This window comes from Planococcus citri, chromosome 5 (assembly GCF_950023065.1).
Source record: "Planococcus citri chromosome 5, ihPlaCitr1.1, whole genome shotgun sequence".
Taxonomy (NCBI): domain Eukaryota; kingdom Metazoa; phylum Arthropoda; class Insecta; order Hemiptera; family Pseudococcidae; genus Planococcus; species Planococcus citri.
In genome coordinates, this window is record NC_088681.1 from 14,241,204 (window position 1) to 14,269,018 (window position 27,815).

General features: G+C 37.3%; 2 protein-coding genes across 5 annotated transcripts; one reads left to right on the forward strand and one right to left on the reverse strand.

The window, feature by feature from the left end:
- Positions 1 to 203: 203 nt before the first annotated feature.
- On the forward strand, positions 204 to 26,551 carry LOC135848785 (succinate dehydrogenase [ubiquinone] flavoprotein subunit, mitochondrial-like). 4 transcript variants are annotated; one of them, XM_065368785.1, is made up of 14 exons: positions 204 to 344; positions 623 to 774; positions 985 to 1,068; positions 1,166 to 1,383; positions 1,555 to 1,655; positions 1,804 to 2,090; positions 2,155 to 2,293; positions 2,439 to 2,607; positions 3,080 to 3,275; positions 3,354 to 3,551; positions 3,638 to 3,973; positions 4,061 to 4,174; positions 4,252 to 4,350; positions 24,341 to 26,551. In XM_065368785.1, the coding sequence occupies exons 2-13, from the start codon at positions 718 to 720 to the stop codon at positions 4,336 to 4,338; spliced, it is 1,986 nt and encodes a 661-aa protein (XP_065224857.1). In that variant the 5' UTR covers positions 204 to 344; positions 623 to 717; the 3' UTR covers positions 4,339 to 4,350; positions 24,341 to 26,551. The 4 variants fall into 4 exon arrangements, with proteins under 4 accessions (XP_065224857.1, XP_065224854.1, XP_065224856.1 ...); XM_065368782.1 differs by having other exon boundaries at positions 4,252 to 26,551; XM_065368784.1 differs by having other exon boundaries at positions 249 to 348; positions 4,252 to 26,551.
- On the reverse strand, positions 9,828 to 11,744 carry LOC135847061 (uncharacterized). The gene has a single exon (XM_065366455.1). It carries the CDS (start codon positions 11,742 to 11,744, stop codon positions 9,828 to 9,830), a length of 1,917 nt encoding a protein of 638 aa, XP_065222527.1.
- Positions 26,552 to 27,815: the final 1,264 nt, after the last annotated feature.

A 27,815-nucleotide genomic window follows, 5' to 3' on the forward strand; every position in this document is an offset into this window, starting at 1 on the left:
TATATTAATGTAAAAACTGAAAAGAATAAAGTGAAAGTGCACACTACATCGTTAGGGCTAGGCTAGATAGTTAACAGCTGGCTAAACACCTAGCACCTACACATGTGCACAACTATTGTACAACAAAAACCTCCAAGTCCACGAGCATGCGCATAGCAAAGGAAAACAGCTGTCGCTATGCCCATGCTGTCGCCGGTCAAAATTTATGCTTTAATATTTATTTTAAAAAATCGTTAAAACTACTTTAATACGTTCACGATGTTCAGGATAAGCACACGTGATCAGCAAGGTCACAAGTGTGCAGTGCAGTGTGCTTTAGTCGTTTTAGTCAAATTTTTCGTCACGTAAGTAGGTACCTACTACAGGGTGGACAGAAATATTGGGTACCCCTAAGAAAGTTTTTCATTAAAAATATAGGTTGGCAACGTGAAATAGATGCATATGATTGGTGAAATGTTATCTCTCCAGTCTAACAACAATTATGTGCTACCATTATTATCATTCACTGTGACCAACCGAAGTATTTAGCAGAAAACTTTTTTAGGGGTACCCGATATTTCTGTCCACCCTGTAGGTAGTAGGTACCTAGCGATATTTTGAGAATTTTTTTGTTTTTTTGAAGTACGAAAATATTCGTATACCATTCGAAATAAAACTACCGAACTTTCGTCGTTTCGTGATCTCTTCTGCGTGTGTTTAATTTACCTATGCCAAATCATGAACGCATTTATCAGAAACCCGGTTCTTCGTCCAAAGTGTATCACTTCTCGTTTAGTAAGTATTCAGAACTATATAATTACGTATTATTTTACCTAAACTTAGTTGGTATTATTTTATGAGCATAATGTTGAGCTCTGATCATAGCAAAACAGTTTACTTCTGTACAACTGGGTGTGTCCGGTATTCTCCAATAATACGGCAATGTACTCAGCTACACTACTATTCGCTGAAAAACTAATGCATAACGTTTGATTTATTTTACAGAATGAACTCGCGAATGATGCAAGTTGTCTCAGTCGAGCTCTACACTTGGGAAAATCAGACAAAGCCTGCAGTGTTTCGAATGATGTACGTCTACGTATAAAATACCACAGATGCAAATTTCTATCTCAGAATAATACATACGGAAATCATTAATCAACTCTCACTTGCCTTTTTTTTTCAGATATCTGACTCATATGCTGTAGTAGATCATAGTTTCGATGCGATAGTCGTAGGAGCTGGCGGTGCCGGTCTGAGAGCAGCATTTGGTTTAGTCGAAGAAGGATTTAAAACAGCTGTTATTACTAAATTATTCCCTACGAGATCTCATACGGTTGCTGCCCAAGGAGGTATTAATGCTGCTTTGGGTAATATGGAAGATGATAATTGGCAGTGGCACATGTAAATATATTTCTAGTACATTTTAACTCATCGTTCAAAACATGTGTTGCACAATATTGTGTATTGTGAACCGTATAATAGCTTGTTCGAGATCAGTTCTCGATATGCTAGCGTTCGTTTGAAATTTGAAAATTGCCAGAAAGTTGCATCATACGTGTTTATATGTCTCAGGTACGATACGGTGAAAGGTTCGGATTGGTTGGGTGATCAAGATGCAATTCATTATATGACGAGAGAAGCACCCAAAGCTGTCTGCGAGCTGGAAAACTACGGTAATTTTACTCCATATTATTTCTCAAGCTTAATTAATACGTTCCTTATCGTTCGGTCTGTACATCGATACTAAACATAGAACACAATACGTAGAATACCTGAATACTTAATTACGACGGAATTAATTTATCAAATTGCTTTAATTAGGTGTACCATTCAGTAGAACTCAAGATGGTAAAATTTACCAAAGAGCGTTCGGTGGACAAAGTTTAAAATACGGTAAAGGAGGACAAGCTCATAGATGCTGCTGCGTAGCTGATCGAACTGGACATTCATTGCTGCATACTTTATACGGTCAATCTTTACGTTACGATTGTCACTATTTCATCGAATATTTCGCCTTGGATTTACTGATGGAGGATGGAGAATGTGTCGGTGTGATTGCTTTTTGTCTAGAAGACGGGTCCATTCATCGATTCAGAGCTAAAAATACGGTAAATTTATTCCAATCGAAGAAGCAATTCGAAATTTATCGATCTAATTGATATTATGGTATAGATTTTAGCTACCGGTGGTTACGGACGAGCTTATTTCTCTTGTACATCGGCTCATACGTGTACTGGTGATGGTACAGCTATGATTACCAGAGCTGGCTTGGTCAATCAAGATCTCGAATTCATACAGTTTCATCCTACTGGTACGTTACTTTGATTGACTTGATGTGTTTAATTAATTATGTACGTTGAAGCTAATGTCTATGTGATTGAATTGATTAATGTAATACTAGAAAAAGACAGATTTATTTTTGTAAACTGGCGATTCTATTACGATTTTTTTTTCAGGAATTTATGGAGCTGGTTGTTTGGTGACCGAAGGCTGTCGTGGTGAGGGTGGATATTTCGTCAATAGCGAAGGAGAACGGTTTATGGAACGGTATGCTCCTGTTGCCAAAGATTTAGCATCACGTGATGTTGTCTGTAGATCGATGACTATTGAGATCAGAGAAGGAAGGTACAATACATAGATGATTATTTTTAATAATGAACTAATACGATGACGATATTTTATGAACGAGTTGGCTCAGTTTCGTAAAGCTACGTTGTTTGTTTTTTAGTATTAATGTCAAATATTTTGAAAATTAAATCATCGGCAGCTCAGATTCTAATTCAAATTCATCAGCGATTTAGATTAAGATAATTTCGCAAATGGATTTCGATATGGCTTGATTTATACGATTATTTATAACGCTCGAGTTGGTTTAAATGGCCCTTCGCGATCTTTCCCGAGCATCTAGACCTACTCTGTAAGATTATCGTCTCCGAAATTTGTACTATTCTGATAACGATAAGCCCAGGATTTGTTTGTTTTTCTTCGTAAGCCCCATCGAAATTCTATGTAGATAACCTTATTTGCCTTGTAATAAATAGTATGTACCTTTCATAATATTTCGTAATGGTTAAAGTGTTATCTTCACTTTTTACAGGGGTTGTGGACCGGAAAAAGACCATATTTATTTACAACTGCATCATTTGCCTCGAGAACAGTTGGCTTTGAGATTACCAGGTATTTCAGAAACGGCGATGATATTCGCCGGCGTAGACGTGACCCAAGAACCTATACCAGTATTGCCCACCGTTCATTACAATATGGGAGGTGTTCCTACGAACTATAAAGGCCAAGTGAGTGTTGATTTGAAAAAAGTGTACTCGTAAACATCAATGATGAATGTAATTTTAAAATCTATGTTTTCTGTTAAGGTATTGATTAACGAAAACGGTAGTGATAAAGTCGTACCTGGATTATATGCCTGTGGCGAAGCCGCCAGTGCCTCCGTTCACGGTGCTAACCGTCTAGGAGCCAATTCATTGCTGGATTTAGTCGTATTCGGTCGTGCTTGCGCGAAGACAATCGCCCAAGAACATGTACCCGGTGAAAAAATCAAATCAACGAAAGATGTAAGATGACTCAATTCAAGTTTTAGAATATTAATACTCACTTTGATCGTGTTCTAATCATTCATTTTTTTAAATTCTTTTTACAGAACATTGGCGAAGAATCAGTGAGCAATTTAGATAGCACTAGAAACGCCAACGGCGATACACCTACGTCTGAAATTAGATTAGCTATGCAGAAAACTATGCAATCTCACGCAGCCGTTTTCCGTTCCGAAGAATCATTAAAGGAAGGATGTTCGAAGATGACGGAGTTATATAAATCATTGGCTCGTGTCAAAGTGCAAGATAGAAGTTTAATCTGGAATACAGATTTAGTCGAAACGTTGGAATTGCAAAACCTCATGTTGAACGCTGTACAAACCGTATACGCTGCTGAAAATCGTAAGGAAACCAGAGGTGCTCATGCCAGAGAAGATTTTAAAGTAGGTTTACGCGCAAAAAAAAAAAAAAAAAAGAATTCTGTAAAGTGACAAATTGTTCACTTTCATTTATGTGTTAATTTATTGCAGTCAAGAATAGACGAATATGATTACTCGAAACCGTTAGAAGGACAGACGCGTAAACCATTGGAGCAGCATTGGAGAAAGCATACGTTGACTGCGATGGATCCGAAGACGGGACAAGTACGATATTTTATGATACAGGATTTGATTGAAAATCGAGAATGATTTCTTAATTCTTCGGATGTGTTCTGTTTCAGGTTAAAATTACTTATAGACCTGTTATCGACGATACTTTGGACCAGAATGAATGCAAGACGGTGCCACCGGCAATTCGATCTTATTAATATTCATCTCAAGTACGTTTTATAAATTATAAAAATAATTGCCAGAAATGTACGTATAAGTTTCCTATACCTTACTCCCTTCAACTTATTTAAAAAATGAACTAAAAAATTAAGTATAATGCATCGACATATTGGTACGTGTCAAGTCAAAAGTATGCATCTATACTAATAATATGTACGATTATTCTTATATTGTTCAAAAAAATGGATCAGAGGAAAACTTTTTAAAAATAATCTCGCTCATCGTATATTTATTAGTGGCGCGAATTGTTGCTAATTTTCTTAGTTAGCGTGATGGAGACCTTTTTGCGCCTTTTGAATATCGCAATCACAGAATACTCGCTTTTAAAAATTATTTTTAATACGGTTTACGTTGTATTTTGTTTTTCTCACGTGTCCTGTGGAAACTTTTAGCGTTTACATAATTTAAAAAAGTGAAAGTTAATCGTCATTCAGATTCAAGTTTTATCCCAGTGATATTCTTGATTAAACGATAATTACCAGTCAGATGAATTCGGTGATTGAGTAGTATGAGTGATGTAAATTCAGAATTTGCCGTTTCAAATTAATTACTGACATCATAACATCCTACCTTTGTCCGGTATACGTATACAGAAAAAGCCTGAATTATTTCCGAAAGGAAATCATAAGGATTAGAGCTCTGAATTTTTTTGCACGTTGATTTGAGCCTGTTATATCACCATTCAAAACCAAAAAAAAAAACAAAAAAAAAAACTTTGAAGAGCCCATTTTAATTACGATTCCCTCGTCGTTTCATTGAGTTGAAAAACTCTAAATTTTTTGGAAGAATTTTGAGTGCCTTTATTTTTTAATGTTGAAACGTCTGACATCTAATGTGGAGAATGGGAAGGCGGAGGTTATTGAGACTCAACTTGAAAAGCTCAAACTTTTTACCCTGACTTTTCAAAATTGTATCATGGGCCATAAAATAATATACCTTCGCAATTCGATTTCCCATTGTTTTTTAATGAAAAACTTACCAATTTTTAAAAATAAACACGTACGAGTAATTCATAAAGTAGGTACATGAAAGATGAATAAATTCCTACCGTGTTTAATAGTCAAATCCTTCTTCAGTCTCGTATCTTTAAATATTTGTAGGTACATATCAAATTTACCTTAACTTTATTCGTCTTCAATTTATTATTTTGACGCTTGCTTATGAAGATGAAAGATGCTTATTCCTGCAGCTTTTTTATTTTAAAAAAACTAAGTATTTTATACATAACCATGGAAATTAACACAATAGAAATCAACTCGTTTTTTTTACGAGCGGATCGGGAGCACGCCGCGCCGGAGGCACAGTTTCACCTCGATTATGACGTCAGGTCATTATCTACTTGTGTTTTTTTTTTAAAGTCCGGCATTTCTGTTCAATTTTGTGTTCTTTGATTTTTCTTCTTGAATTGTCATATTCATCAAAATGATCACATAGTTTGTTTTAAATCAACCAGAACATTCATTGATAGACTTATTGAGCATTTTGTTTAAAAAAATCTCAACCTTCATTCCTTTTTTGATGTAATGAATACCTACCTAAACGAACACAAAATTTTAAGATGCAGTCAAATTTTAACCACTTCAATGCAACTAAATTTTTACCAGGGAACCCTTACAACACTTCCTCTTGATTGAGCTGAAATTTGGTGCACTGAAAGGTCATGTCATCTAGACCTCAGAACCAAAAACCACAGCTGGGTAAGAAAGGTGAATCAGTTTCAATTTCAAATTTGTAAGGATGCTACATAGTACTCCCATATACATTTTTCTCAGTGAATCTTTAACAACTTCAAACACTAATAAGTAATAAACTACAGGGAAAAAAAAGAACATGAAATAGAAATTAATTGAATTTTCAAAAGGTAACCTTTTAATATGGTTTTCTCCTTTGTGCCAATGCCAAATGTTTCCAAATGCTTTAGAATAACCTCTTTTAAACACTCAGCTGTGTGGTCTTGCATCAACTTGGCAACTCTCAAAGAAATGCAATAAAATTGTTCATTTTAATCAAATGGGAAATATCTTTTTGCATGTTACTTCCATATAATTTGATCAACTCTGTAGCATTTAGACAATGCATGGTTTAAGGTTTTTCAAGGACCATAGCTTTCAATTGTTCACAAATTTCTGATAACGAACATCTTCACCAGATGACAAAAAGGGGGGCCATCTACAGTCAGTTTTATTAATACATTGTGTTTGATTTTTCTTGCTATGACATTAAAGTATTGATTACTTGGGTAGCTTTTTGCATTCCAAAAAATTCATCAAGCCCAGATTGACTCCTAGTTGCCACTTAGTTTAGTCTCAATCAAATTATTAATAAATTCAATTTCCCTTTCAGTATCATTGACCTTTTCGAAGAAATTGTACTGTGATTTTCATTTTGTTATAGATGTTTCTTGGTTTTGAAAACTATGGACATTGTTTACTCTAGAAACCTTTTAGCCAAATCTCTCTTACTGAATTTTTAACCACATCTTTTATGAGAGGTCTTATGGTTTCGGTTTCTGTACTTCTATAGTCATACTATTACTAAGATCTACAACTTTCCAATTGAGCTTGTGCACAGGATGTAAAACTATGGCACACAAGGCAAATCTGACAGCATCTTGCTAAAAATCTAATGTTATGAATGGTTTGAATTGGTTGGGAAATTTGGATAGGACAACTAAAGCTGATGTTTATTTTAATTTATTGGTAGATTTAGAGTAAATTGTGTGAATTGTAGGCAAGAAACTTCCACAATAAATAATTTTCTCCCTGATACCAATCAGTGGTATGAGCAATCAGACCATTCACATTTTAATATATTTTACATCAGTAATCAGACAAAATATTCATGATTAGTTACTGTCCCATTTTGTCAAATGACTCTTTAAATAGAAGTCAGTCATATTCATACCTATAGTCTGAAGAATTGATTCGATCTGCTTTTCCCCACTTTCTGAAACAGGAATTGTGTAATGGATTCTCTGTTAATATTTTTATAAAGATCACTTATAGCATCATAAAGTGAATTCCAACATGTTATCAGTGACACTGGATATTTAAAAGTTATTTTTAAAGATTCTTCAACTCTTTGGTTGATTTTGACATTTTATAGCTGACCACAAAATACTGGCCTATTCATAAATTGTTTAATAGACCTGCTTGAATTAAACATTTTGAGGAGCTAACAGTATGTCAGCATAATATGCACCAGGAACAAGATTTATGGTGTTGCTTGCACAAAAAATGTGTTTACTAATGTACAATGACCACTTACTTATTCTAAATCATATTTTAGTACAGGAATTTTAGGTGAAACGAGAGATGAAAAGGTGAAATACGTCGCGGAAATAAACCGGAAAACGATAATTAATCGAACCGTTTTAATGCAAGAAATATCACATCGATACATACGTTATTTACATAGGGCTAAGAGAGAACTGAATAACGAAGGCGCGAGAGTATGGCGAGCAGTGGAACCGGATGGACAAAAGAGGGATGATGAAACATAGTTGTGGATGAAGGGGTGCAGGGGGAAATGCGAAAGCGGTTTATAACGGACGTTATGGAATGTGTAGGGATGGAGGGTGGCTGGATGCATTCGTGTAAAAAATATACACGAATGCGCAAGGTTTGCTCGAACATACTCCCCCCTGTTGATACACTTAAGGTGTATCAACCAATAATCGAATAATTTTGGACACGGCTCGTTTTGTGAGCCCGTTCTTACTCCTCAAGGTCACTACTCGGATGACTCCGTCCTCTCCGGGATGGAGGCTCTCGATTCTGGCCATGGGCCAGGTTAAAGGAGGGCTCTCGTCCCGGATGAGCACGACTTCGCCGACAGTGAGCGGAGTGGCCGGTTGCGGATTGGCTCGGTTGTGGAGTTCGGCGAGGTAATCTCTTTTCCATTGTGACCAGAAGGACTGAGACACCTCTTGGACCATACGCCATCTTTTCGTTAACGTGAGCTGCTCGCCGGCAGCGTTGGTGATTGGAGAGGCGAGGAGAGGAGCGCCAATGAGAAAGTGGCCTGGAGTGAGTGCCTCGAGATTGTCGCTCGTTGGTGGTGTAAGAGGGCGCGAATTCAGGACCGCTTCCGCTTGCGCCAAGATCGTAGATACCTCCTCAAAGGTGAGTAATCGCCCTTGCATCGAGTTGGTGAGGAGTCGTTTGGCAGACTTTATGCCAGCCTCCCATAAGCCACCAAAGTTTGGCGCATATGGAGGAATAAAGTGCCATTGGATGCTTTTGTTGACGAGATGCTGCGTTATCTCATTTTTTGACGACTTGAGGAAAGCCTCCACCTCCGTCAGCTTTCGCGCTGCACCAACGAAATTGGTGCCATTGTCACTGTATATGTTGGCTGGCAAACCACGTCGAGCAATGAAGCGTTCTAGAGCGGCTAAAAAGGCATCGGTCGTCAGATCGCTGACCAACTCCAGGTGGACCGCCTTGGTGGCCATGCATACAAACAACGCAATGTAAGCCTTGGTGCTAGTTGATTTGCGTGCTAGCGAAAATCGTACATTGATGGGACCACCATAATCAGTGCCAACGTCAGTGAATGGGCGAGGCGGCACAGTGACATGGCAGATGGGCAGGTCTCCAGTAGGTTGCTGGATAGGCGAGACCGCGTTGAGTCAGCGGCAGCCGACACAGCGGTTGGTGAGACGACGGACGACGTCACGAATATTCAAGATCCAATATCTGTAGCGGATCATTGAAATGACCAAGGTCGGACCAGCGTGCAAGTTGCTCTTATGAAGGTGGCGAATTAGGGAGATGGTGAAGTTGGATTTTGAAGGCAAAATGATGGGGTAGAGCACTTCTTGCGGAAGTTTGGCCTTTTGAGCTCAGCCACACACTCGAAGTAGACCAGTTTTTTCATCAATTTTTGGAGATTGACGTCGGAGAGGGTCGCGTTTTTTGAGAGGGCGCTGTTGACGCAGTCTTTGGAAGGTCTCGGGATAAGCTTCCTCTTGAGCAACTCTTATGAGCTCAGTTCGCGCAAAATCAAGCTCCTCAACATCGAGTACGACCATTTTTTCACATTCTGCAAGTGGTAGTTTGTGGATTTTCTTCCTAGATTTATTGTCACAAGCTTTGAACCTGGCAATGGCACGGTTGATCAAACCGAAAACTCGCAACATCTTGGGGTGAGAGGAATATTTCGCTATGATGTGGGACTTGATCGAGTAGGTAGTGGAGGTAGTCAAGCAGATTTTTCGTTGCTCTTTGGTAACGGCGTTTGAGTTGACAGCGTTGAGTTGAAAAGACGATGGTGGAGGAGGTAGAGGGGGGCTCCACCATAGCGAACATGTCGCAAGTGTTTCAGCATTGGTACCGCGAGATGCGATGTCTGCTGAGTTGTGTTGAGATCGTACATGATGCCATTGAGTTGGTGGCAACAGGTTGGTGATGTCGGTGACGCGATTCGAAACGAACGTTCGCCAAGTTGATGGGACCTTGCTCAACTAGGAGAGCACTATGGTCGAATCGGTGTAACCAAAACGTTGCTCCTTGACGCAGGGATACGTATCAGCGAGGCTAGTGATGGTGCGTGAGAGCAACACTGCTCCACATAGCTCCAGGCGCGGTATTGATATAGTTTTCACTGGAGCCACACGCGTTTTTGCACCGATTAAGTGCGTCATTGATTTTCCAGAATCAAAGGTGACCTTTATGTAAACGCAGCAGGCGTAGGCAGTTTCGGATGCATCGCTGAAGCCATGCAAGGAGTAGGTTACTGTAGGTGACAGTCCAACATGACGAGGTATTCGGATGCGGTGGAGGTGCTCATTCGTTTGAGACCTGAATGTGTTATAGGCAGCTTTGATGTCGTGGCTCAGTGGTGCGTCCCACGTAACAGGCTGTAACCATAGCTCTCGGAGAAGGCATTTGGCAACGATCGTTATTGGTGAGAGAAGACCAAGTGGATCAAAAATCCTTGAAAGATATGAAAGAAGCTTTCGTTTGGTAAGGGTTCCTTCAATTTCTGGCAGGTTGGCATGGTAGGCGAGTTCGTCAGAGTCAGTTTCCCACAACATACCAAGGACCTTGGAATATCGACCATCCTTGTCAAATGAGAAACTTTTTGCTTCTGCCTTGTGGGTGACGTTGGAGATCGCCTCTGGTTCGTTGGAAGCCCATTTCCGTAAGTTGAATTGGCCTCTAGCGCACAATTGAGAGAGCTCACTTACAAGCTGGCGAGCTGCTTCAATGGACTCCGCACCTGATGATACATCGTCGATGTAACGATCCTTAAGGAGGACTGGCGCGGCAGCTGGAAAATTGTGACCTTTGTCAGCTACAAGTTGCTCACTGGTTTGTAGAGCCAACCAGGCAGATGGTCCAACGCCAAAGGTGACGGTGGTCAGGTAGTGAGCGAGTAACGGGTCATTTGGAGAGTAACGCCAAAGTATTTGTTGGTATTGGATGTCTGTGAAGTTGACTCCAATCTGACGGTACATTTGCTCCATATCAGCCATGAAAGCAACAAGGTGGCGACGAAATCCGGCAAAAACTGGCGATAGTTGGCGTTGAATGGCAGGACCAATGTGTAGAACATCGTTCAACGAAATACCAGTGCTAGTTTTCTGAGAGCCGTTGAAAATGACGCGAAATTTGGCAGGGTCGTCTGGTCGCGTAACAGCATGATGCGGTAGAAAGTAATTTGAGCCTTCAGACGCTTTGGCAGGCTGCATGTGGCCCAGACGCTCGTAATCTCGCATCACTGCATGGTACTTTGCACGGTAGTCGGAGTCGCGTCGCATTCGGTTTTCAATTTGGTAGAATTGTCGCTCAGCTGTGCGATAGGAGTTGCCTAGTTGAGAGACTTTTTCATTAAATGGCAATCTGACGACATAACGACCAGTGGGATCGCGAGTTGTGGTTTTGGTGAAATAGGTCTCACATTCCAGCTCGGCTGGGGTCAATTTCTTGACCTGAGAAAGTGACGAGACTATGGGCGCATCCTCAATTTCCCAGAATTGACGGAGTTGTTCTTCCAAAGTGAAACAGCACATATCGGCGGCAGAAGGAGCGGAGGGGGTGAGCATCATACTACCGGACACCAACCAGCCAAAATTCGAATTCAGCAAAGGTGGGATGCTAGAGGTGAGTTCAAGCTTTCCAGCTTGCATGATGGTGGCCCAATATTCTGCTCCCAACAGGATATCAATTGGCGAATCGTAGCGGAAATCGTCAGCCAGTGGCACACCTGGTTGTTGGAGCAGGTCAATGACCTCAGGAGCTATCTGCGATGTATAATGCGTGATAGTTCGCAAGATTTTGGCGTAAACTTCGATCTCATATGGCGAGTGACGTGAACGAATGGTGAGGGTGGTGGCGAACTGCGGTGCCGTTGCTGAAGTGCCGCCAATACCTTCCATTTTGACGAAAACCTGCGTGGGTTTCAGCTTCAGCTCCTTGGCTAATCGTTCGGTGATTAAAGTACCGAATCAACAACCATACGTACGAGCCTCTGATGCTCTCCATGCACGGCATGCACACAGGCGGTAGGGAGGCAGGTGGGTGCTGGTAGTTGAGTGTCAGTCCGGAGAACACCTGGGCATGAGGGTTCAACGGAGGCAGGGGTGCGCTGTCCTTGTGGAGAGAAGTGTGGTGCGAGTTGCCGCACTTCTTGCACTTGGTTGATCTGCACTTGTCGGCTGTGTGATTCGGGTTCAGGCAGTTCCCACATAGACGATGCTTAGTGACCAATTTTTCACGCTCCGTAAGGGATGGCTGGGCATATTTTGGGCACTGGAAGGCGTAATGCGGTTCCTTACAGATGGGGCATGGTTCCTTGGTTTGAGTGGTGAGGTGCGTGAACTTGGTTTCTGGCTTTCGCTTGTGAGGATTTTGCACAGTTGTACTCGGAGGACGTTTTTCGGTGTTGGGGGTCGTTGAGGGTGCGGATGAGCTGGCGAGTACTTCCGCGGCAGTGGCTCGCTGCTCCAGGAAATTCACCAGTTCGCTGAGGGCAGGCAACTGAGTAGAATCCTCCTGGGTTATCTCCCATTGGCGCCGGAGGCCGGGGGAGAGCTTTGTCGAAAGTAGGTACATGAGGATCGCGTCCCATTGATCCGTGGGTAAATGTTGTGCAGCAAGAGCTCGAACTGATTTTTGGAAGTTATCCACCAATCCGCGCAGCGAAGAGTCAGTGGAGGCGATGGGGAGCTCAAACATGGTTCGAAAATACCGGTTAATGATGAGACGAGGGTTGTTGTACCGTTTCTTCAACGCAGACCAAGCTGACTCGTAATCACCATCTTCGAGCGTTATTGACTCAATTAGTTGAGCAGCCTCTTTCTTGCAGTACGACTTCAAATACTGGAATTTGATTGGAGTCGGCACAAGGGGGTCCTCATGGACTAACTTGGTGAATAGCTGGTAAAAAGTGGGCCATTCTTCCCAATTGCCGGTGAAATCTGGCAGCTCAATTTTTGGCAGCCTGATGCGAGCTATGCCTGGGTGGTTGAGGTGGGGTTCTGAGGCTCCGGAGGTTGGAGCAGAGACAGACATCGTGCGTACAGAGTTCAGCTCGTTGCGTTTTCTCTCAAGGCGCATCCGCAGTTCGAAGGCCAGCGACTCGAATCGCTCTCGCTCAACCTCCTGAGGGTCCACTTCACCCTCTCCTAGCGGCGTTTGGAGCTGCTCAACTTGCACCTGGATTGTTTCGAATTCGTTCTCGATTTTCGTTAGTTGATCGGAAATTACGTTGACATAGGGATCGTCAGCAAGTTGGTCAGCTTCCAGCTTCGCTAGTCGGGTAAGCTTACCCTTAATAACACCACGTTGACGGACTAGATTGTCCATCGTTCGGTTCGTTGATACAAAAAAAGGATACAAAATACGTTGATACAGGCAAGAAAAGGTATAAAAAATACGTTACTGATAGGCGCGTCGTCGTGTTGGTGCGTAGTGTGGGGGTGGAGCGGTGGTATGTGTCGCAGTGACTTACGTACTCGTTACTCGTTGATCTGGTGGCCACCAGGGGATGCTATCGTGTAGATAGGTTTGTTTGCCACGAAGGCATGTTGATTTGCTTCAGGAAAGCAGAACGCTCGCTTGAAAAGGAGCTCACCGCCACGTAGGCTCGTTGTTGCCTCGGAAAGGCACGCGATCACCGCATAGGCGCGACAAAACGCGACTCTCACTCGCGACACATCGCGGCACACCGCGACACTACGTCACCGCACGACGTACGATCGTTTAGCACGCCATAGCGCTTAGTTCACTTCGCGGACAGGGAAAATCGTGGTTTTTGTCGCGAAAATCGTGGTTTTTTATCGCGAAAACGATAATTAAACACGGATAATTAATCCGGCGCTTCGGAGGACCATGAAAAGGTGAAATACGTCGCGGAAATAAACCGGAAAACGATAATTAATCGAACCGTTTTAATGCAAGAAATATCACATCGATACATACGTTACATAGGGCTAAGAGAGAACTGAATAACGAAGGCGCGAGAGTATGGCGAGCAGTGGAACCGGATGGACAAAAGAGGGATGATGAAACATAGTTGGGGATGAAGGGGTGCAGGGGGAAATGAGAAAGCGGTTTATAACGGACGTTATGGAATGTGTAGGGATGGAGGGTGGCTGGATGCATTCGTGTAAAAAATATACACGAATGCGCAAGGTTCGCTCGAACAAGAGAATTTATTCGGACTAATTCCTACAAAAGGTTTTTTTGCGGGATACTGTATGGAAGGGGTCCTATTGAACATACTAAAAGTCTCACCCCGTACCCCGAGTGTGTCGCGTGCTAGAGCGTGAAAAGTGTCCCGCCGCGGCGTTTTTTGCGATTTTCTCGCGAGGAGTTGATTTTACGTCAAAAATAACTTTATTTTTGTATTCTACGTCAAATTTCCGATCTAGTGATATATCAACTGTCCTTCTACCCCCAAGGGGGGTGGAGCTAGAACCATTCAAAAAAGGGGGGTTTCCTGAAAAATACATGAAGACTATAGGCACCTAAGAGGGGTGAAATGGTCCCCGAAAGCGTTCGAGTTGATATTAGCATGGAAGATGGGTACCATTGAGAAACTTCCGCGTGAAAAATTTCAGATCCACATCCCCTCCCCTTTTTGAGGAACCCCTCTTTTCTGAAATTTCAATAACACTTTTCTCGGCCCCATTTCAACCAATTTTGAAAATTTTTCAGTATGTTATGTATATCCTTAGTAGGTATCCCCACAAAAAATTTCACTCAATATCTTGAGTGTGAGTTTAGGAAAAAATCTGTAACAAACTTATGGTGCTTAGAGATGCCCAAGGAACGATTTAATGTAAAAAAATTGGAGGTGGGATGAAAAACCAATATTTGGTGATAAAGGGTTAAAACTAATTCTTGAAGGAAATTTTGACACAATGCTATAAAAGGCAGATATTCTATTGTGAAGCTTCAGTTTTATTTTATTAAATTATGAAAAGCCTGTGCAACTATTTATTACTACCTATATTGATTTATGAAACTTACAAAAATTATTTGCACACAAATGAACTAAAATAAATATTTAATAGAAAATTCAACTTTGGTGAATTTAAACTGAAAGATTATTTACTTGGGGGATGTCATGGGCTTCAAAGCACGTGAAACTGGATGGAATGAGGGTTCAACCAGAAGTGGATTTTGTGCCTGAGTATTAGCACAAATAGGTTGGAACCCTTAGATCAGCAACTGCGGAGGTGTGTGTTGAAGGGCTTGAGCAATTGTCTCCACAAACAGTTGGCGTTGAGTGTTGTATCAACTACATCAATTTTTAAAATCTTGCTCTAACTGTCAAATTTCATTATATTCTTACTGTAGTGTTTGGATTTGTTCTTCTACACTTCTAACATTGCTGTCTAATGCAGGTGAGTGAGACATATTGTTGTTGACAGTGGCAGCCATCATCATCTTTGTGATTGTCATTGTGACCATTGCTACCAGGTTGTACAGTATTCTGTAAGAGAAATGAGAAGAGCATCATTAAATTGTACAGGTTGATAGGTATAACAAAGGAAGGTGTAGACTAGGGATAGTAAGAGAGAATTCAACACCAGTCACACTTCTACTCCTTTAAAAAAAATATGAACAAAGTATCAAAAACTTATGTGTATATGTACATACCATTAGTGGTGTCACTATCAGCATAGCTATTTTTTCTGTAACGAGGGCCACAAACACTATTCTGTAAAAGTTTGATTTTTACCTGCAAAACAGAAAGGTTCAAATTAGGTAGGTGATAGAAAGTACCCGTATGTTTACTTACTTACATGTAAAAATAAATGTTTTTTTACTTATAACAAAGTTACCAAATCTGATTGTCATCAATGATATGTATACAAAGTATATACACTTTCAAATAACCCCCAATCCACTACATGACTAATGAATACAGTTGGTAACCATACACCATACCAGCAGTAAAACAAAAATGGTCTGAGCTGCCGTGTCCACTAACACAGTACACACAGTGCTCAGCACTCGAATTCTTCACCAAGTGATGAACCCTTATAAACTGTAAGCAATGGAAGTGGGTAAATTCATGAAAAATCTAACTTCTATAGCTAGTATGTACTTACCATACAACAGTAGAGCTTAACAATCTGACTTGAACTACAGCATTCAAAGCATTTCCTATGAATAAGTAGAATATCACTAAAATTCTTCCCAATGGCTCACTGGGTCGTTAGGTTCCCATATTCTGCACAGGAACAGAAGAAATCAAATTCACACTAGGTATGAAGGTCCTATTAAATTTGACAGTTGAAGGAAAGTGGTGTGCATGTGAAAGAAGATCAACAATTTCTTCAAGAAATGGATAATTATAAATACTAGAGGTCTGCAAGGGTCTATCTGAAAGCCCCTGGCCCCTGGCCTGAACCAGATATGAAACAGGTTGGGCCAAACTGGGCTTTTCAGGCTCAGTATGTAATGGTACTCAACACAACAAAGTAACTAATGAATACTGGTGGTACCCAATGTACCCATATCATTAGCAATCCAGATACTAGATAAGTGGCTATGTCTACCAATGCTGTAGACACAATACCATATCCTCTGTTCTTAAAAATGATCCATTTGTCAAAATTTGCTTTTAGTATGTCTGGCTCTGGATTATCATCAGTGCTATTCTATACAAAAAAAAATGGTTGTAAACAATAAATTAAATAAGTATAGTATAAATTTAAATCATAATGATTATACATATGAAAGGTACACAAGTTGATATGCATCAATACCGATACTTTCATGAATTAAAAGGTTTCATTTTTTCATGTTTGATTATTACCAATAGATATTAATTTATGGAACTTTACAATAATCATTTGCACACAAATGAACTAAAATAAATTTAACATTCAATGGAAAATTCAACTTGAATGAATTTAAACTGAAAGATTATCTTCTGGGTTACAGAAAATATACCCATATGTTAAGAAAAACTATATGTGCTTACTTTTTCTACATCCACATAATGTGTTTCTCCCATAATTGAAAATGAAATTAGCCTAACTAGCCAAAAACAATTTAAAACTTATGTGTACCTTACCATTTGTGTTTTTTCTACAATTAAGGTCACTTACCCCATCCCAAAAAACAGCCACACACTGATAACGATTTGATTATTTCTAATTACGTAGTCTCCTAATCCCTTTGTTGTCAAGGATGCATACATGAAGTATAGGCTATCTGGGAATGACCAGCCCTTCTGCTCACTTAGTGATAAACACTGCTGGTATGCACACCAGCAGCAAAACAAATAAGGCATGAGTAGCTGTGTCTACTAACACAGCAGACATAGTACACAGCCCTACTTAGTTTGAATACTGATGCACCATCAAGAACTGAAAGCAATGGAAGTGGATTAACTCATAAAAATGAATCTAAGTTACTTCTATAGCTAGTACTTGCCATATAAGAGTAAATATGAGCCAGCTGACTGGAAACTGCACTGTTTAAACAAATTCCTACAATTGAGTATGGTATCTGCACTACCATTCTTCCCAATGGCTCAGTATGAAATGGTACTCAACCCAACAAAGTAACTAATGAATTGCCGTAGACACAGTACCATATCCTCTGTTCTTAAAAAAGATCCACTTGTCAGGATCAACAACAGTGCCATTCTATGCCCAAAAAAATGCCTGTAAACAATAAATGAAAGAAGTACATACATAAATGTAAGTCATAATGATTTGATGAAAGGTTATGCATCAATACCTACACTTTTCATGAGATCAAAAAGTTTCAGAAAGTTTGATTTTTTCTGTGTTTTCAAACTAATTCCTGAAAGGAAATTAATTTGGACACAATGCTACAGAAATCATTGATATTCTGTTTTGGGGCTCCTTTCTATATTTCAAATTGGGAATAAAAAATTTATGATACTAAGCTTCAGTGTAATTTTATTAAAATATGAAAAGCCTTTATAGCATATTATTGCCATAAATGTTCTAGTTATATGATTGCTAATTCAAATTGACAACTTTGTCTCATGCTGTTCATATATAGCTGAGTATAGCGCATGCTCAATGAATTGAATGTGCAACACAACACATTCCGCATTTGGTACATGTGGTAAGAATTTAAGCGCAATACTGAACTGCGCATGCCGTATACTCAGCTATATTCAAACAGCATGTGGCAAAAAACTTTTGTTTTATACGAAGGACCAGCACTACCAGCAATCTACGAGTATATAACTAAAATGTCTTTGATTACTACCCATATTAATTTATGAAACTTACAAAAATTATTTGATCACAAATGAACTAAAATGAATTTAATTCAATTTGGGGGAATTTATATTAAAAGATTATATGTGACCTGCCAAGAGAAAATCAACCTTCGGTTCAAAAAATCATTTTTCACTGTTTCGCCAGTTTTTGTGCCCTGAAGCTTCAAAATTCATATGAAACCACCCAGAAGTCCCTATGATTTGCACAGCTCCATATACAGGGTTTCCTAGTTATGAGTGTGCTCATTCTTTTCATTTCCCCTCATTTTTTCATTATTTCCATTTTGAAATCAATCTGGAGGAGAAACGAAGCATTCTATGTGAAAAATACATCTAGCAAAGTTTTACAGAATTAAATTTTGTTGTAATCACTAATAAATTTCCAAAATACAAATCATTGGTTGATTAACCCAAAATGACCATTTTTTGGGCTTATGGGGTTCCCAAAGTTGTGATTACAATTTTAGGAACCACTGAGTATTATTTTCAAAAACTTTTTTAGGGTAAAATATCTGTTTGAACTTGATAAACGTTTGTGAGGTGATTTTCCTATTTTCGACCTCAGGGGCAGAAATTGGGGGGAGTTTGATTTTTGGAAAATTTTGGAACCACCATTTTGAACCAACTCCTTTGAGCCCCACTAAATTAAAAGCTTTTTACAGTTTATGAGTATCTGAAAGACCTTCATCTTACCAAATTTTGAGCTCAATAAAATTTTCTGCTGGTACTCGAAAATCCAGTTTTCCATGTTTTTGCAATTTCAAAAATATGTGAACCCTTGGGAAACTAGAAACCTACAATTTGCGCCAAACGTAACGTTTTGAGGTATATAGGTATTCAATTATCTTGATGAAAAAGTGTAATTAAGCTCCCTGCATACTTGTAATTTTGAACCCTTTTTTTAGAGCCTCTCACTTTAGGCACCCCTAAAAGAGGTGTTTAAGCACATTTTTTCAAATTAATTGAAGAATTTACATTTGAACCACACTGGCAAGTGCTCGATGATTTTTCATTTGATTTTTCCTGTAACTTTAAAAATTACGCTTTTTTGGACCAAATTCTGATATTTTACTCTTAGCAAAAAAGCCCAAATTCACGTTTTCAGGATTTCAACAAAGTAAAATCTCAGAATTTGGTCCAAACAGCCTTATTTTCAAAGTTATAGGAAAAATCAAATGAAAAATCATTGAGCACTTGCTAGTGCGATTCAAATGTAAATTCTTCAATCAATTTGAAAAAATGCGCTTAAAACACCAGTGGGACTGTAAAAAAAGGGTTCAAAATTACGAATATACAAGGAGCTTAATTAAACTTTTTCATCAAGATAATTGAATGTATACCTCAAAAGGCTCAAAATGTTACGTTTGGCGCAAATTGTTGGTTTCTAGTTTTCCAGGGGTTCCCAAAATTTTGTTTTAAGCTTAAAATTTGGTAAGATGAAGGTCTTTCAGGTACTCTGCAGTATGCAAATATGAACGAATAGGTAGAGAGAAGGCCAACGAACCAAAACAAGGCATACGTAAAACAATGCCTTGCTAGGTTCGTGACTAGAGGCGAGAAAATAAAATAATAACAATAAAACAACGACTGTCAGTTTTAAGCCTAAATTACCCATATAAATATAAGCTAATTTCTAGCTTAAGATATCATTTTGTATAACAAGTTTAGTTGTGAATATACCTATCCAAACTGTACACTTATGTTTCAAATATTTGGTAGAAGAACTCACTCAACCTACACCTAATCTCATACAACATACCTACTCATAAACTGTAAAACGCTTTTTAGCGGGCCTCAAAAGGGTAGGTTCAAAATGGAAGTTCCAAAATTTTCCAAAAATCAACCCCCCCCCCTCCCCAATGTCTGCCCCAGGGGTCGAAAATAGGAAAATCACCTAGTATATAACGCTTATTGAGTTCAAACAGATATTTTTCCTTCAAAAGTTTTTGAAAATAATACTCAGTGGCTCCTAAAGTTCTTTTCATAATCACAACTTTGGGAACCCCTTGAGCCCGAGAAATAGTCATTTTGAGTTAACCAACCACCGATTCGTATTTTGGATATTCATTACAACATTTTAAGAGTGGTCCAGTCGATAACTGTCAGGGGGCTAAAAAATGGCCTTATTTGGACTCCTCCTATACTACTTCAACTTGGGTGAATTTAAACTGAAAGATTATTCAACTGCTGGGTTATAGAAAGTAATGAAGTGGATAAACTTATGGAAAATCCAAGGTGCTGCAGACTGAATAAAGTTACTTCTATAGCTAGTACTTACTTACCATGCAAGAGTAAAAATGGACCAGCTGACTTGAAACTGCACCATTTAAAGAAATGCCTAGAGGAGAAGGTACAAATATGGACCCCCTCTAGCTTTTTGGCTTTAAAGGGTAGAAAAAATTATCAAATTTGTTTTTTGAATATACCATTCGAAAGGCCAAAGACTCTAGTATATTGTGTAAAAAAATTTTTTTTTTTGGTTGAAAACTCACGGAGAAATTTGAATTTTACAAAAGTGACATAAATTGGTACAAATATGGACTCGGGTACAAATATGGACTCGGGTACAAATATGGACACCCTAAAAAAATATCTAAAAATTGCAGAAAATGATGCGAAAATATATTTAAAGACGTTTTTTAACTTGAGTATATGAAAAAAACATCGAATGCATGACAATAAACATCAAATACATGAAAAAAATCGAAATTAAAAAAAATCGATTTTCATAAGAAAAAACCAAACTTTCTGGATTTTACTATTTTTACTTCTAAAATGGCCCGTACTATACTTTCTTCGTCCCATTTCCGTCTTTTAGGACTTCTCTTATTTGTTGATTGCTTTTTTCTCAGCATTCTAGGAAAAATTATATGAAAAAATTTAGGGGTCCATATTTATACCAACGTAAAAAAACTTGTCAGTTTATGAAAAATGGAAAAAAATACGAAAATCGAGTAAAGTAATGACAAGTATGAAAGCATATTCTGAAAGTATACACTGAGAGCTACTTATTTCGCTAATAATTTTTTTTTTTGAACGTTATTGGAAGTACATCAATTATTAAAAGAAAACAGAGTAAAATTTTCCAATGGCAACAAAAAATCATGAAAAAAAAATCAAATGCTGATTGCAGACACAGAATTTTGCATCGATCCAAAATATGTAACTAGATCGTCAGTACTACACTACTAGAACAATTTTTAGTACAGACCGTGACCGCAGCGCTAGTAGTATTCTCTAAACAGAGGGGGGTCCATATTTGTACCTGGGTCCATAATTGTACCTTCTCCTCTACCAATGAGTAAATACTAATGAGTAAACTTGCCTACTTGAAACATACTCAAAGTAAATTTTTCTACAAGCAATTTGTTCTATGTCCAAAGAAAGGAAAGGTGCACCAACCTTTGGAAACAGAACAAATGTCAACATCAAAAATTTTAAACGCATTTTTTTGGGAAAAAGGACTTATCCCACTTTGGAATAGTGCTCTTTCAATTGTTATCTTACCTCCATCTGGCTTCTATTGTTAGAGTTGCTTAGCAGAAATAGATAGTTTCTTTGAAAGTCCAGTTTTCGACATAACTTATGAATGCTGAAGGTATGCTTACCAATAGTACCCCAGTTACCAGATAAGTGGCTGTGTCTACTAATACTGTAGACATAGCGCTATATCCTTTGTTTGTTGCAAAGTGATGTACTATCAAGAACTGTAAGCAATGGAGGAAAAAAGATATAAATGTCTATATTTATTCAGTAATTGGTTTTGAAACTATCAACTTCGTTAAATAGAATTTTGTTTGATTTATTTTTTGATCTATTTGAAGTGCTTGTCCTGATTTGAACCAATTTCTAGGCAGTAACCTCGAGGGAGGTTTCTGACTTGCATTCTTCAATTTTTTCTATGAGTGCAGACAAACTTGATGCAAATTCACATATGAAAACTGAATTGAAGTTTACAATATTCAATCAATTTCATGATTGACCACTGCAATGGTGAGAAAGTATGAGACACATACACTCAGTAAGTTATAGTGATGATATCAATGTACAAAACTTGTATTAAAATTATTTGTTGTGGTTACACAAATAATAAACTAAAATGAATTTAATGATGAAAAATTCAACTTGGGAGAATTTAAACTGAAAGATTACTTACATGTCTAGCCAACTAATTGAGAAAATTCCTTGACACCCAACATTATCCCATGTGCAATATGGCAGACAAATCTATAAAAAAAAAACTGCAACTTCTTTGCTCATGAAGAAGTAAACAAGAAAAAAAGAATAGAAAATAAAATAAGTGATGAAATTTTTAAAAAGTCTGTTCTAAATCTGTTCACACTAGGTATTTTTCTTCTTTTTATGGAGCTAGCAAAGGAATGGAGTAATATTCTATAATGATCAGCTCCTTTGCATTGCTAAATTTTCAAAAATTAGTGCTTATTTGAAAAAAATCAATTTTCTAAATTTACTTTTGTCATTTGGTCTTGATGATGTCTTCTAGGCCAACTGTTTCAATAGGTAGAAGTACTGGTTCTTTTTTAGTTTTTTGTTCAAACAAGCATTGATATAACACTTTTACAAGTCAATGAATTATTAATTCCTGTGGACTTATTTCATTCACATAGACTACTTTATTCATTTCTGTTTGATGGAAACTTGTTATTTTATAATTTATGATACAATGAGTGGCTGAGAAGTGTTCATTGCAATCTATAAACACAAAACAACTTGAGTAGTTGATGGGCTCCTTGGGAACAGCCCTCTTTGCACATCTAGGCCATTTTTTAAACTTTCTTCTCATCTTCTCATGGATTGGTCAATAAAGTCTTGTTCTCCACTATTACTCATCTGCTTATGTACACATACAGGGTGCCCAGAAATATCAAGTACCCCTAAAAAAGTTTTTCATTAAAAATATAGGTTGGCAACGTGAAATATATGCATATGATTGGTGGAATGTTATCTAGAGCCAGTCCAACAACCAATCATGTGCTATCATTATTATCATTCACTGTGACCAACCAAAGCATTTGATAGAAAACTTTTTTAGGGGTACTCGATATTTCCTGGCACCCTGTACATTGACATATGGAGAGCGCTATGGCTATTGTGGATAACACAGAACTTACTTAGACAAATTGAGCCCTTTTTTTCTCAAAAATCATAATAAATGTCGTATCTTACACAAAAAAATGAGATTCTTACTCAAGAAATAACCATTATGTGTTTAACCAAAACGAAAAACTGAATTGGTTAAGGGGATATTCTCAATACACCAAATTTTCTCATAGCATAACCAAAATGCCTTAATTTTACATTGGTCTTATGGGACGGAATGGGACAAACTTCAATGTTATAATTTAGAGCCGCGGATGCATGGAATGGGCTCAAATTTGAAATACATGTTTTTCAAGACATTTTGAACAATCCTGTGCATGCATTTGTCAATGCGTTGAATAGTTTTTCAATAAATACAGTTTCAAGAAATGTTGGATTTTTCTCAAAAAGTCCAACATTCCATTAAATCGTATTTTTTTGAAAACTACTCAACGTATCGACAAATGCATGCACAGGATTGTTCTAGTGGTCTTGAAAAACATGTATTTCAAATTTGAGCCCATTCCATGCACAAATTGCTCTGAATTATGTGTTTGAAGTTTGGCAGGCGGACAGATATACTACCATGTATTGAGAATATCCCCTTAAGGTTATAGTTAAAAAATTTCAAATCAATAATTTCGGTTATGGTTACGGTTACGGTTGCAGTTTTTGCCTCATTTTAGAGGTTAAAATTCATTTCAGTTAAAAATTTCAGTTACAGTTTCCATCCCTGATTGGAATGAAAATAATGCTCATCTGAAGTATTTATCTTTTTTTTTTTTTATAGAAAAAGCATTATTCTGCATATAAGTATTTAATTGATATGTAATTGTTATCTTACCTCTATCTGGCTTCTGTTGTTGAAGTTTAGCTGATTAATGCTGAAGGTATGATTACCAACAGTACCTCAGTTACCAGATAAGTAACTGTGTCTACTAATACTGTAGACATAGCACTATATCCTCTGTTCTTTGCAAAGTGATGTACTATCAAGAACTGTAAGCAATGGAGAAAAAAAGAAATAAATGTCTATATTATGTATTTATTCAGTAATTGGTTTTGAAACCATCAGCTTCTTTGAATAGAATTTTGTTTGATTTATTTTTTGATCTATCTGAAGTGCTTGTCCTGATTTGAACCAATTTCCAGGTGGCAAGTTCGAGGGTGTTTTCTGACTCGCATTCTCCAATTTTTTCTATGAGTACAGAAAAACTTGATGCAAATTCACATATGAAAACTGGATTGAAGCCTACAATATTTAATTAATTTAATGAACAACCACTGCAATGATCTGAAAGAACAAGACATATATGCTCAGTAAGCTATGGTGATGATAAATATTAATTTACAAAAATTATGTAAATTATTAGTTGTGGTAACACTAATAAACTAAAATGAATTTAATGATGATGAATTCAACTTGCGGGGGGGGGGGGATTTAAACTGAAAGATTACTTACATTAGAGCTAGAAAGAAGTCTAGTTTTTTTCTGCCCTATGCCCTACTATGTTTACAGCATGTTTTTTTTCATTCCTATCAAGTTTACAGAACCCTTTACAACCTAATTCATTTGTATGAGGAGATAATATTTCTTTGTTTACTTATATGGGCCATGATTTACTGACTGGCCATTAAGTCTTTCAATGACAGGCTGGTAAATAAATATCAATCTTGTTTCAACCACAAGCAGCGCTGAATTTTATTCAAAAAGGAAGTTTTCAAGTTCAGATGTCTTGATTTTATTTACAGTATCAATGAGTAAACACAAGATTTCTCACAATTCATCTAACTGAGTTTGCATTGACAGAAACTCATTCTGTTTAAAGAATTATCTACCTGACAATATGGCTATTTGAGAAAATTCTTTGACACCAAATATCTTCCCATGCGCAATATGGCCAACAAATCTAAAAAAAAAAAAAACAAAAACAAAAACCAAAAAAAAATGAACCAGTAAAAAATAAAATAAAATAAAATATATAATAAATTTTTAAAAATGAATAATATCTTGGGAACCATTCAAAATCTATTCACACAATTTTATTTTCAATTTTAAGGAGGCGCTAGCAATGAAACAGAGCAATATTGTATAATGGTCAGCTCCTTTGTGTTGCCAGATTTCCAACAATTATTAATCATTTGAAAAAAATCAACTTTTTAAATTTACCTATTCATTATCTTGTTTGCCGTCAACAGTTCTCTATTGGCAGATAGTGAGTTTGTAGTAATGTTCATTGTTTATCTTGACTGTGTTTATCATGCACAGTTTTCTGGATGCGCACATAGGAAGTAGGTTCTAAGTTTTCAGTAAGAATTTTCAGTCTCTGTGCTTCATGTTCACTTAAGGCTTTTATGCGCCTTAGACTCAACTGCAAATACATACAATTTGAAAATGGTAGTTCTGTAGGAAATATTTTGCTCTTTTTGCTACTTGAGGAGAAGACCTTTCTTATACATTAGTACATTCGTTATTAATAAAGTATAAAACCCAACTCTTCAATACTTATTAATAAAATTGAAATAATTTTTATTAATATTTAATTTTATACATAAAATATAATCTTAAACTCTAAATTTAAATTCATTAAATATCAAAAATATAAATTAATCCTTTCATACTAACCTTTCTTATATTACTAAGTACATTCGTTATCATCGGCAGCTAATAAAACATAACTGATTCGTTCTGTGAAATAAACATTAGACATATACACCGTAACAGGTTGTGTAGGAGCCAGATGTGCGAAAAAACATGACTTCTTAAAAAATACTTCCTCTTTGAGCACCTACTCTACGAGTGTATATACACCCTCCAAGGACACCCCCCCCCCCTGAGCTAAAAAAAATCTGAATGACTATCAACACTGATTCAACCTAAGATAAAGGTCTCCACACAATTTGATTACTTTATAATCCTCCATTCTTTTGTGTTCCACCCATGAAGATATTTATTTTGTATAACTGTTTTTTTTTCCTAGCCGTTAATTAAAACCAAGTGCATACCTAATATGTTGTTAAAACTTGAAAACTGATCCTCTCAGACTTTTTTAAAGCACTTTTAATTCGAAAATTTGTATGTGAAATTATATTTGTTATACGATTGGAAAATTTTCCAAAATTTGTGTATGGTAATTGTATCCAATTGAAAACAGTGCATTGTGATAATTGTTATTAAACATGTTAGATTTAGACAATATTGTGCGCTTTATTATTAAATTGTACCTGTGATGTGAAACTTGATTTTGCGCAATAGTTACCTTTTACTTGTGTTTCTTATAGCGTTTATTAATTTTACCATATTGAAAAATGTACTTCCCTACCTAGTCATTTTATTTTGCAATATATGTTGATGAAATTTTATGCTTGGAGAATTATTTCCATTAATTTAACGTGTTATTCATGAACCATCTATGATACCATATTTTGTAGATATATCTATGTACTGTAGTTGCGATCAACAGATTTATTAACTTTATTGTTGGGCCAGTTGAATACATCGATTCTGTCTGACGATGGGTACCAATAATTTTCAGGTAAGCGATGGAAAGCTAAGAAAGCTTTTGGGCAAATCCGAATGTAGAATCTTATGGTTAATTCATTGATTAGGTAGAGGTATGTACATACTGTGGCATAAGTACCCCTTGCTATCATGGGATAGACTGTACTTGCGACTTGGACTCAATGAGCTTACGTCAGAGAATAAATCTAGAGTGGGAAATGGAAAAGTTTATGACGCTAGGTACTTACCTACCTGGCTTCAGTAGTATATTATTCAATTCAATAGTAAGAACGTGTTTATGTTCGATCACTTATTTTTTCCTTTTTTATTCTCAATTTTGTAATACAATGTAAATTGTGTTTATTCGAATGAATTAAAAACTATTTCAATGATCTGATATTTGCGTTGTGAAAGTTGATTTGAACAAATGGACTTATTTTCTTCATAGTTTGAGTATTGGATCCAATGGAGTAAGTCATTATTTTGAGTACACCGGCTAGGCTGGGACTAGGTCCCATGCCAGTTCCGGTCAGAATATAGGTCTTTCTTCATACTTAATTAGGTTTTGAGATAGCCAAGGTAAATGGCTCAGTTGTAATTTAATTATGATTTATCCAAGGTAATGGTTTAGTAATTAGATTCCAATAAGATAGTCTAGTTAAGGACTCAAAGGACCTAGTTTAACAATCAAAGATAATCTTGTAGAGATTTAATAAGATAGTACCATCTAATTCCTACCTTGAGTTTGGAATGTTTGTAATCATGAAATAATAGTTACAATTCGAATTAAGAAATAACTAGGACGAGTCCGTTGAAATAGGCTCTGCCTATTATGTAAATAGTGTATTTTTTCTCCCCTTTCTTTTGGTTTTTGGATTGTTAATTAGAATCTTATTCTCATGAATTGATAGAGCTTAATTTTATGTTGATAGGTAGGTTTCCTTTCTTCATATTTACCCATCCCAATAATCCAAATACGTGAATCCTTTTATACCTACATCACTCACTACTTTCCCTAGTCTAAAAATATTCATCAATTTCCTAATACCTATTCAACAATACAATTCATGATGTGAATGCATTTATCTTTCTATACTCACTTTGACAGAATTGATTCACTATAAT